At 37.2% G+C, this 19,602-nt stretch overlaps 2 protein-coding genes across 2 annotated transcripts; both read left to right on the top strand.

The window, feature by feature from the left end:
* Nucleotides 1-2,650: 2,650 nt before the first annotated feature.
* Nucleotides 2,651-4,057, top strand: LOC144433018 (uncharacterized). Its single transcript, XM_078121332.1, has one exon. The coding sequence runs from the start codon at nt 2,651-2,653 to the stop codon at nt 4,055-4,057; it is 1,407 nt and encodes a 468-aa protein (XP_077977458.1).
* Nucleotides 4,058-11,230: 7,173 nt separating this feature from the next.
* Nucleotides 11,231-18,767, top strand: LOC144432574 (procathepsin L-like). Its single transcript, XM_078120816.1, has 8 exons — nt 11,231-11,318; nt 14,198-14,337; nt 14,680-14,832; nt 15,082-15,114; nt 16,058-16,243; nt 16,998-17,172; nt 17,367-17,472; nt 18,716-18,767. The coding sequence occupies exons 1-8, from the start codon at nt 11,231-11,233 to the stop codon at nt 18,765-18,767; spliced, it is 933 nt and encodes a 310-aa protein (XP_077976942.1).
* The last annotated feature ends 835 nt before the right edge of the window (nt 18,768-19,602 follow it).

The following is a 19,602-nucleotide window of genomic DNA, read 5'->3' as shown; positions in this document are numbered from 1 at the left end:
GAATTCCGTATACGGTATCGTCGACGACAACACTGTAAATTTTGATTTGCTTGTATTATAGATAATTGAAAAACAAAAGGTCGATGATACATCACAATTTTACCGTAGGGTGGCGCGATTTGTTATCGCTGTATACTGGTTATTCTTGCGCTAGCACAGACAGCTATGACATAGGTCCAATGAGTATGATGCATGCACACCAATTGATGACGAGAAATATTGCAGAACGGTCACTCTTTGATACGAATCACGATCTCCGTTCTGTTGTTGGTCTGAATACTGGCGTTAACGGCTGTGTAGTTTACGACAAAATGACTGCCTAGCCTGTTAATTCTTTGATATCAAGCAGTGACGGGGTAGTTTCTGATTCTGTGTTCATCTTTTCGTAGGACGGTCTACATGAGAGAATCGAGCTTCAACTTACTCCATCTGCAAGTAGCACAAGGAATGACCCCTATTCCCTTCTATATTTTAAAACTCTTGTTGTTGGTGTCTTTCTTCTACAGTGTATTGTAGCCTTCATTTCGAATGTTCAATCATAAAATGCTTACACTATGCAGAGAAATTCAACCAAACACATGCATTAACATGTCATGTAATAACTATTGTATGCTACGTCATTGTATGCTACGCCGGACTCTGAGTAGAACAAGGACTATGTTTGATGTGGAACTGGTCTCGGCTCGTAACTAGGATATAATGTTATGATTTTTTGTAAATTAATATACTTAGATAACCGTGTGGACTTACGAATATGTTAATTATTGATTGGAAAGATGAAATACTGAAGGCGGAATATAAGTTTGTACTTTCTTAATGTCAACACAAAACTAGAAACAAATATGTAGTCACAGATTGGAATTTAGGCTAGTTTAAGAAAGGATCCGAGAAAGGTCTCAAACTTCAGCGAGCACGGTCCAAGACTGAAGCGTTCACTGTTTTAGCCTGGAATTTTATCCATTCTCAGTTTGGAACTCGTACGGGTCGTTGAAATGAATTGGGACTGGTAGCAGATTTAAATTGGGACTGATTTCAGACTAGGCTTTCTCAAAAGACACATGTTTTATAATTTATTGAACGAGTAGCAATAGTGATACATAGTATTCTGAACCTTTGATATTTGTTCAGATAAAAAACGTGCGATACAACAGGGAGTGGCTACTTGTCCGCTGTTTATATGCGGGTACGGTACACACTATTCAGAACTTTTGACATTTGTTTTGATTAAAAAAACATCATTTGAGATACAACATGGAGTGGCTACCTGTCGGTTATCTATACAGTGGAATAGTTCCCCACCTTAGGCACCTATCAACACCTTCAGTGATGCACACCTTTGGTCAACCATTGCCAGTCTTCATCCCCCCCCTCTCCCTCACCAAGCGATGTGCGAAATTAATGGAAAATGGAGATTGGATATACGGACTGACAGGTGAAGCAAAAACTTTCAGTCCTTATAAGACTCTGGAGATCCTTACTCGATTGAACTTACCACCTGTATCTACAACTAAATACCCCTCCCCACCCTACCACACATTGATCAATATCGAATGAAGGGATTTTGTTGTACACCATTAAAATAGAAAGTACAAAGAATAGTTAAATTAAAATATAATTTATTTCTATTTGAGGGGTCTGTTATCAGCTATTCGTGTAAATTGGTACTTACTGTGTGTATCACAATGAAGTAACAGATTACATAAAACCAATGAAGTGATACATTGTCAACTGAGCCTCTATGGAAACTACATCTCTTGATTCTGTATGAGCACCCTCTCTAAATTTCAATCATGTGCCACCTATTGCTAAATGCAATCTATTTATTCAAAGACAGGTACAAATATTCGTTACGTTACCAAAACTGATTACCATGCACCTTGAAAAGTGTTACGCCATTGTGCGCGTACAATGAGTATTCTCGTAAGCCACAGTACAATTTTTCTGTTGGCGCAACGATAAATAATACTCAGGCTTAAGCCTTCAGCAAATCTCGTATTTAGGATATGGGTATTAATTATTCACAAGTATTGACATCATGGAAATCGAACCAATCATCATGAAGACTGGCAAAATTTCAAAATATTACAAATTGTAATAGCAGAAACATACTGATCAACATCCAAACAGCAAATTCTTGATATATCGCAGAAATAAATTCCTTTGACAGCTCTTACTGCGAGTGCAGCTAATTATTGATATGATTCGGCCCTTGAAGGAATGGTATTTTCTGAGTGTTCTTGTTTGTATAGCTATGGCAAGACAAGACAAACTATCATAGTGAATCAGGAATCAAATATGTTATAAAACATGAAGTACTAGATTTTCAGTACAATTGTCATCTACTTTATGTTTGGGGCCTGGAGATGACTTCTGAGATGACGGCAATGCACAGGAGCGGCCGCTGTTGCTAAGTTCACCACTAGAGGGCGACTATGGGGGGGGGGGAGAGCGACACAGACTTTATGAGATTTAATTTGAGAGCTCGGAAATATACGAAAAAATAAACGCGAAACGTCAAACAAATAATGTCTAGCGATAGTATATATATCTAATATTATCTTCAATTCTTCAATGTATCATCTTGCCTGGTGAACTGACAACGTGGAATACTGTCGCCATTGACAAAGGTGTTACATAACCTGTTGCAGTGATGTCCCTTCGATGTGAGGACTGTGGTATTCTCTCACCCAGAGTGTCTCTGTGTCAGGGTGACCTACACCTTTGTCATAAATGCAACAAGAAACGCTTTGGCAGTAACTATGGTGTTGGTAATTGCAATGGTGGTGGCATGAGCAACGCATCTACTAATTGCGACACAGGACGCGAATCCACCAGTATAAATGGTACTAATGCGACTTCATTGAAATCACCGACAGGTGGGTCAGTATCTACACTCAACCCTGTAATTATTGTCAACGAATTGTTATGTTTTTTAACAAACAAAATGGATGTGATGCCACATGACATTCTCCTGAAAGTATGTGCTGATTTCTATGATGATTCACAGATTGAAAATGCCAAGAAAGAGCTTTTCGATTTGTGCTCGGAATCAACGACCTCTCGGTTCAAACGAAGACAAGGACAAAATAAAAAGACAAATAATATCCACGATATGTTAATTCTCCTTCATGAAGTTGATCCTAATGTGATACCCACCTTCACAGCTTACAACCTGGGCAATTTACCGCCTCTTACTCAGAACCATGTTGACATTTCCGTGATTATCCAACAATTGTCGTCTATAAAAACTGAAATTGCTTGTCTCAAGGAATCTGCAAAACTGTCGTCAGACATACACTCGGAACTCAAGACAGAAATATGTTCAATTCGTAAGACACAGCAGGCAGTACAATCAAATAAGACAAGCTGTTTGAATTCTCAGTGTCCTATATCCGACAATAGTGAAGCTCATGAAATCATGTCGCAAACCGATGAGGACGAGACTCAAGTTTTGAAGTTATTTGTCCCTTGTAATCCCAGCGCTCAGTCATCGAATATCTCGCCAAAACAGTCCCTTGAGGGAAAATATCCCAACAATATAACGATTACTACAGCAGAAAATACAAAAAGTGCTGCGATTGAGTCTGATGGTGCAAATGAGAAAGATAATGTTGAAAACCAGCGTCAGTCATATACTGAACAGTCTGTAAAATCATATGTTGATGCGGTCAAAAGTAAACCTAAGGACCCACATTTGTCAACTGAAAACGATTCATTCACAGTGGTCTCCAGGAGAAAACAGTTACGTCGTAGACCTGTCATCGGAACATCTGTTATATCTGACTGTCCCATCCTGGGAGTGGATCGTCAAAGTGTCACTGATATATTTATAAGTAGATTGGCTCCAAACACTACTTCAAATCAAATCATCACTTACATGAAATCCACGTTCAATATCGATGTCAACTATGAAGCACTTAATACTAAATATAACTCTTATGCATCATTTCGCGTAACAGCTAGAGGTATTTCGTATAAGGAAATCGTTCGTCCAGAAAAATGGCCTTGCGGAGTGTTGATTCGTAAATATTTTCAAGGTCGTCGTTCACAACTTTAAATCATAATGGTAAGAATAATAACATATAATTGTCGTTCTATTAAATCAACTGCGTCTGAGGCAAGAAAGCTATGCCAATCCAACGATATATGTCTACTTCAAGAACACTGGTTGTATAACGATGAATTGACTAAACTCTCTGCAATTCATGAAGATTTCCAAGCTTTTGGAGTCTCGGCTATGGACTGTAAAGAGAATCTTATCTCCGGTAGGCCTTACGGTGGAACTGCTATTTTATGGCGAAAGACAATGTCTCCATCTGTTAAGGTTAAAACATACGATGACCCGAGAGTCATTGGTATAGAGCTGGATACAAACCTAGGAAAATGCCTACTACTTTGTGTTTATCTACCGACTGACTGTGGTGATCATTTCGACAACTTCTGTGAATATCTGGGGAAAATTGACTCCATTATTCGAGATGCAAAAACTCCCTTTGTATTTGTAGCAGGTGATCTGAATGCAGATCCAAGTAAACGTTTTGGTAAAGAGCTAGACTCCTTCTGTGATGACAATAATTACATCATCGCAGATGTTCGTTACTTTGGTTCACGTTCACAAACTTTCACCTTTATCAGTGATGTACATGGATCTACATCATGGCTGGACCATTGCCTTAGCACTGAAGCAGCTTACAAAACAATTAACTCTATGACTATCATTGACGACTGTTTCTCCTCAGACCATCTGCCTCTAACATTTGAATGCAATTTTCAACTAACGAAATCCAAAGACACAAATAATGATAGTAAATCCACCTGTGCTGGGATCAACTGGTCATCAATAGACCACAATCTTATTAACATTTATTCAATAGAAACAGATCGGCTCCTTAATAACATTGTTGTACCAACAGATGCAATATCATGTAAAGAATGTAAGTGTAAGAATAGTAATCATACAGATCAAATTACTTTATATTATGATTCAATTTGTGATGCCTTATCAAGGGCTAGTAACAACTCGTTTGGTAATAAGAAAGCCACTCATTTCCATCCAATACCCGGATGGAACGACTTTGTCAAGGAAGCACATAGGAATGCCAGACAAGCATATGTAGCATGGAAAGCCGACTTAAAGCCTCGATTTGGACCAGTAGCTGATTATATGCGTCAATGTAAATCTCGATTTAAATATGCTCTGAGACAATGTCGGAAAGATGAAACGCAAAATCGTGCAGATGGAATGGCTCGTGCGCTGCTGCAAAATGATCATAGACAATTTTGGGCCGCAGTTGCTGACATCAATAATAAAAGAGTTCCCCTAGCAACGAGTATAAACGATGCAACTGGTGAACAACAAATAGCGGACATGTGGGGCAGTCATTTTAAATATCTGTTGAATTCTGTCAGTAATTTGAAGCATAAGTCTGAGGTAGAGAATGCGTTTGAAAATTGTGTCTTTTCACAAGAGTTAAATGTAAATACTGATGAAATTCGTAAGTTTTTCAATGACCTTCCATCTGGTAAGTCTCCAGGCTCTGATGGCCTGGGTGCCGAGCATCTCAAGTATGCAAGTAGTAGACTGGCAGTTCATGTTGCCCTTTGCTTTTCTGCCATGCTTGTCCACGGTGAAGTACCAGATAGTATTGCAAATGTTATTCTTGTTCCCATAGTTAAAGATAAAACTTCAGATCTCTCGAACAAGAACAACTACCGACCCATTGCTCTAACTAGCATGTTTTCAAAGGTTCTTGAATATGTTTTACTTTGTAGATGCGAACATAACTTGTATACATCTGACAATCAATTTGGTTTTAAGAAAGCTCATGGCACTGATATGTGTATATTTCTACTTAAAGAGACAATCAGGTATTATAAGTCGAATGGCAGCCCAGTTTTCGTATGTTTCCTTGACGCTGAAAAGGCGTTCGATAGAGTGAACCACTGGACTCTCTTAAAGAAAATGATTGACAGATCAGTGCCGACCTATATTGTTCGGCTACTTTCAAATTGGTTTGTAATACAAAAGTTTTGTACTCGTTGGTCAAATTCTCTTTCCATGTCTTTTAACGTATCTAATGGAGTTCGACAAGGGGGAATCTTATCCCAATTTCTTTTCAATGTTTATGTTGATTCTCTTAACAGGTCACTGTCTCGTGCCAGGGTTGGTTGTGAAGTGGGTGGAATTGCAATTAATAACTTGTCATATGCGGACGATATGTGTCTCATCTCTCCATCTATCAAAGGCCTCAGAAAACTTATTCATCTCTGTGAACAATATGCTGATGATCATGATATCATTTATAATGCTAGAAAATCTAAATGTGTACACTTTAAGGCATCCACAAAACTGTCTGTCATTCCCCCAATCAACCTTTGTGGGAATCTTCTCGAATTCGTATCAAGTTTTAATTACTTGGGACATGTTTTTACTGATGACCTGAAAGACAATCAGGATATTTTGAAACAGCGTAGAGCACTTTGTGGTAGAGCCAACTTTTTATTGAGAAAGTTTTCTGCATGTACTATATCGGTGAAACTGCGTCTCCTCACAGCGTTTTGCAATAACATTTACGGAAACCATTTATGGTGTGACTTCAATGTAAGTAGTATGCAAAATATAATTGTCTGTCACAACAATGCGTTCCGGAGACTGATAGGACTTCCAAGTTCTGCCAGTGCATCTAATACGTTTGTCTCCAATTCAGTTAATTCTCTCTCTGTTTTGAGAAGAAAGGCGGCATTTAGGTTTATGCTACGTCTTTTTGACAGCCAAAATGTTCTGATTAATCGTGTTATTACTTGTGATGTACGGTTCTGTGGGCTTCAGGCCCACTGGTTGAAGATTTTACATTGATTTTTTTTTTCTTTCTTTTAAAATAATACCTGTTGTAATATTTTCTGTTTGTATTTGTCTGTTATGTAAAAATTATGCTGTCTTGTGGTATTTTTTTTTGTTCTTCTCTGGACCATGGGTCTGTAATAAAGTTTAAATAATAATAATAAATAATAATAATTGTGATCTGATCAAAATGTTCACAGCTGGCAATATTTAGCGATAGGTTAACCCTTGCTCAGATCATAGACCCTACACGAAATAGGGTGTACGGTAGGTCTATGCTCAGATCCAACACTTGCCCCGTATCAACGCCGTGATTTTCAACTGCAGTGCAACGACACAGTAACGATTCACGTAGATTGGCGCTCAGAGAATGTAAACAGCGCGGTGCCAATATTACACTGTATAAGTCCATAGATACTGTCTATTATCAGTCCAAGCCAAAGTGAAAGGAAACATCAACATTTACGATCACCAACTTTGTATCTTTTAGGTAGTTCTGTGACTAACTTTACTTTCTGTTTTCTGCTGAACGTGGAATCCAATATACAAGTGGATTGTCGTTTGAATGGAGGTACGCTTGTTTGTAAATGTTCCATGATGTCTCATCAGAATCTCACTTTTGCAATGTTAGATCGTACAACAACGTTCACTGTTTTCTGTTTGGCTGTTTGGTGTTGGAATGAACTTTAAACATTCTCTGAGCGCCAATCTTGAGACTGATCTACGTGAAACGGGTCAGTCATCAGTGTACTTGTGTTGTTGCATTGCAGTTGGACATGGGTGATACGGGGCTAGTGTTGGATCTGAGCAAGGGTTAACTTATCGCTAAATATTGCCAGGTGTGACCATTTGCAACAGATCACAATGATACATTGAAGAATTGAAGATAATATTACATATATACTATCGCTAGACATTATTTGTTTGACGTTTGACGTTTATTCCCCCCCCCCCCCCATAGTCGCCCTCTAATGGTGAACTTAGCAACAGCGGCTGCTTCTGTGCATTGCCGTCATCTCAGAAGTCATCTCCAGGCCCCAAACATAAAGTAGATGACAATTGTACTGAAAATCTAGTACTTCATGTTTTATAACATATTTGGTTCCTGATTCACTATGATAGTTTGTCTTGTCTTGTCATAGCTATACAAACAAGAACAATCAGAAAATACCATTCCTTCAAGGGCCGAATCATATCAATAATTAGCTGCACTCGCAGTAAGAGCTGTCAAAGGAATTTATTTCTGCGATTTATCGATAATTTGCTGTTTGGATGTTGATCAGTATGTTTCTCCTATTACAATTTGTAATATTTTGAAATTTTGCCAGTCTTCATGATGATTGGTTCGATTTCCATGATGTCAATACTTGTGAATAATTAATACCCATATCCTAAATACGAGATTTGCTGAAGGCTTAAGCCTGAGTATTATTTTTCGTTGCGCCAACAGAAAAATTGTACTGTGGCTTACGAGAATACTCCTTGTACGCGCACAATGGCGTAACACTTTTCAAGGTGCATGGTAAGCAGTTTTGGTAACGTATCGAATATTTGTATCTGTCTTTGAATAAATAGATTGCATTAAGCAATAGGTGGCACATGAGTGAAATTTAGAGAGGGTGCTCATACAGAATCAAGAGATGTAGTTTCCATAGAGGCTCAGCTGACAATGTATCACTTCATTGGCTTTATGTGATCTGTTACTTCATTGTAACGGTACACACAGTAAATACTAAATTACACGAATAGCTGGTAACAGACCTCTCAAATAGAAATAAATTATATTTTAATTCAACTATTCTTTGTACTTTTTATTTTTATGGTGTACAACAAAATCCCTTTATTCGATATTGATCACTGTGTGGTAGGGTGGGGGTGGGGGGTATTTAGTTGTAGATACAGGTGGTAAGTTGAATCGAGTAAGGATCTCCAGTTTCTTATAAGGACCGAATGTTTTGCTTCACCTGTCAGTCCGTATATCCAATCTCCATTTTCAATTAATTTCGCACATCGCTTGGTGAGGGAGATAGAGGTGGGGGGGAGGGATGAAGACTGGCAATGGTTGACCAAAGGTGTGCATCACTGAAGGTGGTGGTAGGTGCCTAAGGTGGGGAACTATTCCACTGTTTAGATAACCGACAGGTAGCCACTCCATGTAGTATCAAATGATGATTTTTTTAATCAAATCAAATGTCAAAAGTTCAGAATAGTGTGTACCGTACCCGCATATAAACAGCGGACAAGTAGCCACTCCCTGTTGTATCGCACGTTTTTTTATCTGAACAAATATCAAAGGTTTAGAATACTATGTATCACTATTGCTACTCCTTAAATAAATTATAAAACATGTGTCTTTTGAGAAAGCCTAGTCTGAAATCAGTCCCAATTTAAATCTGCTACGAGTTCCAAACTGAGAATGGATCAGTCTTGGACCGTGCTCGCTGAAGTTTGAGACCATTCTCGGATCCTTTCTTAAACTAGCCTAAATACCAATCTGTGACTACATATTTGTTTCTAGTTTTGTGTTGACACTAAGAAAGTACAAACTTATATTCCGCCTTCAGTATTTCATCTTTCCAATCAATATAATTAACATATTCGTAAGTCCACACGGTTATCTAGGTATATTAATTTACAAAAAATCATAACATTATATCCTAGTTACGAGCCGAGACCAGTCCCACATCAAATATAGTCCTTGTTCTACTCAGAGTCCGGCGTATGTAGCATACACTGACGTAGCATACAATAGTTATTACATGACATGTTAATGTATGTGTTTGGTTGAATTTCTCTGCATAGTGTAAGCATTTTATGATTGAACATTCGAAATGAAGTCTACAATACACTGTAGAAGAAAGACACCAACAACAAGAGTTTTAAAATATAGAAGGGAATAGGGGTCATTCCTTGTGCTACTTGCAGATGGAGTAAGTTGACGCTCGATTCTCTCATGTAGACCGTCCTACGAAAAGATGAACACAGAATCAGAAACTACCCCGACACTGCTTGATATCAAAGAATTAACAGGCTAGGCAGTCATTTTGTCGTAAACTACACAGCCGTCAACGCCAGTATTCAGACCAACAACAGAACGGAGATCGTGATTCGTATCAAAGAGTGACCGTTCTGCAATATTTCTCGTCATCAATTGGTGTGCATGCATCATACTCATTGGACCTATGTCATAGCTGTCTGTGCTAGCGCAAGAATAACCAGTATACAGCGATAACAAATCGCGCCACCCTACGGTAAAATTGTGATGTATTATCGACCTTTTGTTTTTCAATTATCTATAATACAAGCAAATCAAAATTTACAGTGTTGTCGTCGACGATGCCGGAATTCGACCCCCTCCCCTCTCTCTTCCTCTCTCTTTCTCTTCCTCTCTCTCTCTCTCTCTCTCTCTCTCTCTCTCTCTCTCTCTCTCTCTCTCTCTCTCTCTCTCTCTCTCTCTCTCTCTCTCTCTCTCTCAAGGTAAGGTATCAGATTACAAGTGGACTAGAGCCGAACTCTGAGTAGAACAAGGGGTGTTTCTTTTGAATTGAGATATATTGGCGGTCTCACATTGGAATTAGAGCTGCAACTTAATGTTTGGGTTTTTGTGATAAACATACCTCTAGACAACCATGTCGACTTACAAATATGTCAATATTAGATTGCATAGATGAACTAATAAAGACTGAATAAAATTTTGCATGATGTAATTTCTCAGCGTCATCACGAACCAAAAATATTTATGTAGTCCAAGATTGTAACTAGAACTGATCTCAGTGAATGGAATTTCGACTAATTCAAGAAGGGAACTGGGCATGGTTCCAAATTTGACCTGGAAATGGTCCAAGACTGATATCTGGTTATAACTGGAATCAAAACTCTGAATAGATGATGCGGGTACTATACTCAGTTTTCTTATCTTTGACAGTTTTTGTGATAAATATAATTGACGTAGGTTGCCACAGGAGTGACTCCCTGTCGGTTACTTATATAAAGGACTCTGCTTGCCCCAGACATCATCCACTGACGCAGAACTGTTGTCGATCGTCGAACCAGTTTTCACCCACACATTATAGTATATCTGTCTCTTCAACAAGGTGAGTTTCAATTAATTGTATATGTTATGGTAAGCTGAATCTGTTTTTATCATACGTGATATTATGTCTCGATTTGATCTTTATTGGAGCTCTAGTGATGAGTTACTCAAATTGCATCTAGAATATTTCCCAAACTTTTTATGCAGTGCAATGCGATAAACGCATACACACATAGGAAACGGATACCTACATCTGCAGTCAACTGATTCCTGATTAAAAAAGAAAGTGATTTTCATTTTCATTGTCCGGGCTCATTTCACTTCTCATTTTCAGGTTCTGGAACCAAGTCGATACGATGAAACTTGTACTCTATTTTGCATTGGTTGCCATAGCAGCAGCATTACCAGTCGATCTCGAATGGGAAGAATGGAAAACCACACATGGTAAGACTCCTTTGAGAAAAACCATCAATATATCTATACCCTAGTGTAAGGTCTATTCTATATTAAGGACTTCAAAGCACTGTGATTTTATTGTTCTGTCAGCCCACCATTGTTCAACTTACTTTCATTTTGATGCCACATATTTAGAGCGTCTTATATACATTGTATATTGAACAGTTCAACTGATATGAAAATCGGAATACACAATGGATCAATAGATTTTGGAAACACAGGAGTGACGTTTTGCAGACTCGACTGTAGATTATCGAAAGTTGTTATCATTGAAGGTGATTTTCTTCTGACCGGTAATTAAAATTGCTAATGTAGGACCAGAGCGGACGCAGGTCATGTTGTTCTGAAAGACCTTTTCGAATATCGTCATACAATCTCAATAATACTTTAATTTCAAGTTTCAATAGTTTCTATCGCGATGATCAACTTCAACGAAAGACCGACATGTAAAAGTTATGAGAATTAGTTCGAAAATGACGTTGTAAACAATACAGTGATTACGCAATTAGAAGTCAGAAAGAAAACGTGGGGTAGCCTCACTAGTCCCCCTCCCCCTCCCCCAGCACACGCTGAATTCAGGACACGGCTGCTGGGCTAAGTTCTTATTTTGGTCGTTGGGCTGGATCCTTGAGAAATGATAGAAATATTACTTTATGCTATTGTAATGATTGTTGTGTGACACTCTGTCAATTCTTTAAAACACTGAGTCATAAAATGAGAGGTCAAATTAGGGAGTAGTCTCTTTTTTATCAGATGGGGTAGGGAGAAATCTGAGAGGGTTTTCTTTAAAGAGGAATTAAAGTGTGAGTGGAACTTTTTATGAATTAAGGAGGTTTAACATTTTATAGGAACATCCTGTTTTGCCGCTTTGAGCCTCGCGCCGCCTTACAACGAGAGTAAGATTTGTTTTGTTTTTATAGCAGCCAACATTTCTGTTTCCAAGGGCACCTATACTATCTATACGTACCCACGAATTAAACCATGGGAAAATGATTTTTGGTGCCTCGTTTGACAAGCTTACAGATATAACAACGCTGTCAAAATGATATAAGCTACATCTAAAAATGATGTAAAATGTTTGGTAGACAGGACTTTATCTCTCCTAAATTGTAATTAATTCTATATTTGGAAATAAAAAGCCATGCGGGGGATTACACATAGGCTAAACGGAGTGTTTAAAAGAATGAGAAAAAAACACTTGCAGTGATTTAAGATTCGACATGTTGTAACATACAGAACTCTCCTAGTTGAAATCTTTTCAATAATAGAACGATAAAAATTTTTAGCATTTGTGACCGATATATGTGGAACTTATGGAAGTAATTGTTTAGCGTGGTTCCTAAACCAGCAAGATGCACAGCGCATGTACACGTAGGTTAAGAAATTTTAGCTTTGACTTTATGAAATCACTTTTTTGCTGATCCCAATGCACCAGGCATTGAGAACATGGTATGTGTACACATGAATCCATTTTCGTCCCAAAATACGATGGCTTACTGAAGAAATATAATTTTATTTGTTATACTGCTGTTTCCAAATGCATGGTACAATACCAAAAATACTGACGGTGTTTTAACCCATTTTGTCTTCTGATATTGACAGTTTCTGTATATAGTCTTCAGGATAACGTTGAAAACTTTAAAATACTAAACTATATGTGTACCAGAAAAGAAACTATGAGTTTCCACCATTATAAGTTCATGGGAATACAAGCTGCCCTACGAAATTTCACAATGTTTCGCTACAACCAAACACCGAAAAACATAGTCGTTTTACATTTCATCTAGACAAAATTAGATAAGGGGACCTGTTGATATCCCATTTAGAGTTAATGCGCCCATGTTACATTGTTGCTAACGCCTTTTATTTGGTACAGTCCGATCTGTAATTGAATAAAAACAGGTTGTACTCCGTTCCGACTCTTCCCCATTGTTTAAAACTGTGCTCTCAATTTCACTTAGAGGACACTTTTTCACGGGACACTTTCACACAAAGAGAGTGTCTCCATACCGTTAATCCATGAAAGAAACTGTCCGCTAACACTTTCAACCAATGAATGAATCTGTCCTCAACATGTTAATCATTCCTATAGCACTGTCCCCAACGTGTCAACTGTTACAATGCAACCAACATGTGCTGCCCTGCCGAATACCGTGTTCTGCCACCCCTAAATTCAGTACATGTCATTCTGTAAAGTGTTTGTAAAAATTTGCCCTTCTCTTGGTGGGTCTCCAACACAGTACCTCTAGTTCCGTACCTATCTATGCAAAAACATGCTCTACAATAATCACTTCACTTCAAAGTGACTTGTGCAGAAAGCAGGTTTCCATATATATAGACAATGCGTATATGCACCAAGGTTAGGAACAGAGCTATAGGTGGGTAAAAATAGAAATACTGTTCGAATTGGGAGTGTAAATTTGTTACAGTACGAGTCTTTGCCAGGTTAATGAATTTCACACTGAACGTTTGGGGAAAACATCAGATTATTTGGCCAATATGTGCGGGATGGGTTTTCTATAATGAATGTTGTAATTAATGGTAATGGTTAAGAGGTTATGTAACAGGGCTGTAGATGACAAGGTTGACTCGGGTGAAAAACCTAAAAACTCGAATTCGAATTTGACTCTGCGCAAACTGACTCGTATGCATAGTATAATTTTAAAAAAATACATTTCACTCGTTCTAAATGCAAAATAATGTTTTTAAAACGTTTCATTAACACCTAGGGTCAAGGGAATAATAGGCAGGGTGCACTTACTGAGAAAGAAAACATATCTCTCGTAATGTGTTGATCCCACTTGCTTGTTCGATGGCTTAATTACGGCTAAAGAAATAACAGTTTCATCTATTTGTCTCATTGATAGGCAAGGAATATTCACAAGAAGAGGAATTGATGCGCAGAGTAAAATGGCACAACAATATGAAATTTATTCAACGTCATAACGAGGATTTCGCCAATGGTAAAACGACTTTTAAGATGGCTATGAACCAGCTTGGTGACCTGGTCAGTATATTTTTCTTAATCAATATGTAACGCTAGCATTTTAATATTTAATTGGTGGTGCATCATGTGACCTTCTCCACCCAGAATACGAAGAATTTCACTAAGGCCTCTTGATTTGGACAAATGAAATCAGTCTTTCAACCCAAAGGTGGAAATTCTGTCGATGAACCGTCCAGATCAACTTGTGCTATACAAACTATTAGTCATGGCGTACGTATATTGTAATCATGTACTGACGACATTGACGCCAACAGTGAAAAGAATTACAATCCAATAAGACCTGCATCATGAATGAATTTTTAGTTATGTTCAAAGTATTGATCACAGGTCTTTATGATCTAGGATACTGAGGAATACAGGAAATTGATGTGTGGATACAGAGCACAAAATCGCAGTAAATCTGGTGGATCTTCATTCCTTGCACCAAGTAACGTTGTCCTACCAGGCCAAATCGATTGGAGGGACTATGGTTACGTCACGTCTGTCAAGGATCAGGTAGAGTATCCGCCCATCAATTAACATCGATTATTGAAGACTTTCATAGAACAATCACATTTACATATCATACATATTGATACGTTTCAGTGAACTCCCATAGTAGTTGTTACTTGTTGCGAATAAGTTTATAGGAGAATCACTGACTCAATCATTGACAAAAATCCGGCTTCAGTAAATTTATAGAATAAAACTAACACCTTATTGACGATGACCGTACTGTTTTTAATGTCTTCTCTACCTTTACAGGGTCGTTGTGCATCCTGTTGGGCTTTCAGTTCGGTAAGTTTTAGGGGATAAGATACAACTTCTCCATCTGCCAGGTCAGCCTTTCCCCTCATCATTCTGACACAGGCCTATCAATTGGTACACACAAAAAGACGAGCAGACCGTTGAAGGCAGAAAGATATGGCGTATTTTATAATCTAGATCAATGTTTAGCTTTTCGCAAGGAAAGGTTATATTATGCTTCTGTCTCTGTCTGTCTGTCTGTCTGTCTGTCTGCCTGCCTGTGTCTGTATGTCTGTCTGCTTGCCTGCCTGCCTATCTGTCTGTCTGTCTGTCTGTCTGTCTGTCTGTCTGTCTGTCTGTCTGTCTGGCTGTCTGGCTGTCTGTCTGTGCTGACTTATTTCTAATGAAACTTGTTGCACATCTTTTTCATGGTAATGGTGAGAAATGATTAAGGTTTGGGTAATCATTATATGTATATTAATGAATAATTTTGCATAATTAATGATTTTCTGTAATTGGACTATACAAGGTTCAAATTCCACATAATCGACAATATAAAGGCTGGGTGGTAGTATAAAGCTTGTTGATTTAATTTGACAAGAACAAAGCGCACGTGGGATTGTAAAGCTTACAAATGTAAGTCTTTAGTTTAAAATAATTTGCATCTATCTGATTTTGGTTCATAGACAAGTTATAAATATTATACATGCATTCTTCAAATTTCATATAATTTGTTATGTTATGTATTGTGATAAAAACGAATTCCGAAGAATATAGAATCAATGATCCTTTACTGATGGTATTCAGTTTACATCTGGTTAAAAAAAACCTCTAAGTTTGATAAAACGGTCACTTTTCCAGTTATGGAAATTAGATTTACAACAAAAAATATCAAGTATTTATTTTAATGCATCATTTTCAAGTGAGAAAAAAGTGTAAGCAACGCCTTCTCTATATACTTTTAACTAACACTTTATTTAAATCCACGATCCAGACCGGTTCTCTCGAAGGTCAATATTTCAAGAAGACTGGGCAACTGATTTCTCTCAGTGAACAACAACTTGTTGACTGTTCTCTTGCCTATGGTAACAAGGGATGTAGGGAAGGATGGACGAATCAAGCATTTGAATACATCAAAGATTATGGGGAGATATCCGAGGCAGACTACCCTTACATCGGTGTAGTAAGTGAAAATAATTTTCACCACCTCTTGTTCATTCACATGGTATCCAGAAATTTAAATTTAAAGAAATAAGATAGTTGGAGTTTTAGGCCGGTTTCATCGTGAATAGGAAAGAAGGACCTATATATGTGGTTAACGGTATTATAAATCACTAGATACACTTTGAACTTTATGGTGTGGATAGATGTACAAAATTATCAAAGTTTCTACATGCTATTACACAGTTACTTGTTTTACTTAATGTTAGTAATTTAAAGCAATTTATTGTTTATCCCAGTTTGACCGTTTCGGTTACGGTATAAGAAGAAATGCAAGCCACTCTCCTTTTTACCTTCCGTAAGGAAGGTTTTATACTAGGGGTGAAAAGTCTGTGTGTGTGTGTGTGTGTGTGTGTGTGTGTGTCTGTGTGTCTGTCTGTCTGTCTGTCTGTCTGTCTGTCTGTCTGTCTGTCTGTCTGTCTGTGTATGTGTATGTATCACCATTTTCTAAAAAAAACGACTGGCTCAATTCAAACAAAAATGTATGTCTGTAATTTCAAAAACCATTACACCTGTTCCACTGCATACTTAGATTGATATCACAAAGTCCTTTCAAAATTCTTATAGTTTGGCCCACCTTTTTGCCAATTGAGGGGTATTATCATGTACTAATAGCCTACTATAGCCAATATGTTTGCATTCCAGCAATTATTATGTGTAGGAACAAAAAAACCTTATGGAAGGCTTTCAGTTTAAATCTGGTTTGTTTACAGGATGGCTCTACATGTAACTACTATTCGGCGAGCAAACCGGTGGTTACTTTCATTACTACTTACTACACTTTACCAGCAAGGCGTGAGGACAACTTACAACAAGCTGTAGCAACCGTTGGCCCAATCTCTGTTGCTATTGACAGTTCGAAAACGTCATTTCGATTTTATCACTCAGGTACTGTAACAATTTGTAGTTTTCTAGTGATAAATAAATTGTGAACTAAACTTCCACGGTGGAAGTTAATTCACTAAATACTTGCAACCATCGAATGTTGTTTTCTATCCTTTTGACAAAACATTTGTTATTGTTTTCGCTAAAATGTCTAACACAGTTAGTGAACAGTTTTTATACTTGCTCCTTGCCACCAGGTGTATACAATGAAGTAACGTGTAGTCAGGATGCTCTGGATCACGCTGTATTGGTAGTTGGGTATGGTAGTAGAGATGGACAGGACTATTGGATTGTTAAAAACAGGTATGGACAGTCACGTGATTAATGCCAATGTCATTATAAAAGTTAAAAACCGTTGTGATGAGAAATGTTAGGCTTTTTTATTCTTTCCAAATCCGCTTTCCGTTATTTTACTCGAATTGTATTGTAGAGCTATTTGTATGTCAACTCTTGAAACTAAACTCTCTTAGCGGCTTAGTATAAAGAACAGTCCTGGGATTAAAAAATATTAAACGCGACGGAGCCCAAGTTAAATTTTAATCCCTGGATTATTTAGCATTCACATTCCACCAAACATTGTTCCCATGATAACGTTTGCCAAGATATACAATCTTGACCTACTGTATACTTGACCTATACGTTATACTTACTGTCTCACACCTGACTTTCCGGCGGCTGTAAGGCTCATCACAAACGTATACTTTCCACTTAGAATATTTTGAATACTTTGCTTTTGAAGATGTATCAACTTCTTTATGTCGAATCATCTGTGAAATAACTTTGAATTTAACTTGGCAACTATGGTGTAAAAGCATTGGTACTGTAAAAGGAACTTCATGATTTTGGCTGTTGGCTGGATAATGATAGGCTTCAATGATAATGATAGAGATGGTCTAAGATATAGGTGCATCAATGATTCTCCTTTAAGGCAGTTGATGGAGAAATATATATTTTAACCATAATGCTTCTATTACCGAGTTTATGGTTGTTGTGTCACCTACCGATTTAATAATTAAGTCGATTGAGTCTATTACAAGCCCACATGTTTCGCGATTCACCACTGTTGTGTAATTTTGAAATTTGACGACTGGGCCCGAGAAAAACTAGAAACAGAGACAAGGTATCAGTCTTCTAAAACTTAAAAGGCACTTTCTGGAGTCATGGTTGGTGATCATGAAAATGGTGAATCTCATATAATTGTATTTCACAGTGGTCACATTGATAAGAAATGGGAAGTTATTTTTTTATTTTTGATTAATAAAACCACTTTACTGTGTTTTCTACTTCACAATATCATTAAAAAGAACATAGCCTAATTAATGAGTCAATCAATTGCAAAGCACTACGTACGCATTGTGTTATTGTAACTACAAGAATGCCTTGTAACCTAGGAAAATTTATAATCACAAGTAATTTCTATCACACATATTTCTTTTACTCGTTCTATGATTTCCCGCATTGTATAGTAATAGAACAACACAATTAAAGTTGTTTTATATCGAAACGACATACCCTCATTTCATCAAACATTTTACTTTGATTTCAGTTATGGTAACTACTGGGGTGACCAAGGCTACATCTTGATGTCGCGTACGTAACAAAAACAACCAGTGTGGTATTGCAACAGCAGCTAGCTTTCCCCAAATATAAATGGTGTCCTCAATACTTCAAATGTAAGTAATTACAGTCGACTTGTTTATTTTTGTCTCGTCGTTACTTACACGATTCAATAAACGAACATGGAAACCTCAGAGAAAATAATTAACGTTTTATACAAAGTTGTGTATCAGGTATAGCCTAGTTCCACTTTCAGAAAATAAAATACAACTGTTATTTCAGGGTAAAAAGTGGATTGTAATTGTTTAAGGTAATTTGATCGTGATGAATTGAAAGAAGTATCTTACAAGTGAGATTTCGAGATTATCCTCTCAAAATCTACATATATAATTCACATAGATTGAGTTTTTGTAAACAATAGATTAATAAGGAACAGCTTTAAATATAAGCTTTTATAAAGAAAATCTTCAGAATGCTTTTTTTTCAAAATCTTAACATATTTAAGATATTTGTTCGAAAGTGTCATGAGAAAATTCGTTTCAGCCGTTGCATTCTTAGAAATTGTTTTTCCTTGTATGCAGTTTTTGCCTTTTTATTTTGCAAAATTATAATTTTATATACAAATAAAATATGGTTATTTTAGGAGTTATCATTAATCAAAATTCCCTTCAAACATATTTGTTCGTGGTTAAATTCCAAAAGATGTGCAAAGTTATTCCTTAAATTGGGTATACGATATATCAACTATCTCCACATCAAATTTCTTGCATTCTTCACAATATCAATTTGTCAAAGGAAGTTTGTATTCTCTGGCAGAAAAAACATGTCTCTGAGTTTTTAAGCAAAATATTCTTTCATAATATCCATGGAAATTCA

Source organism: Glandiceps talaboti, chromosome 3, assembly GCF_964340395.1.
Source record: "Glandiceps talaboti chromosome 3, keGlaTala1.1, whole genome shotgun sequence".
NCBI lineage: Eukaryota > Metazoa > Hemichordata > Enteropneusta > Spengelidae > Glandiceps > Glandiceps talaboti.
Note: the sequence above shows the minus strand (reverse complement) of the source record. Positions and strands in the feature narration are given on the sequence as shown.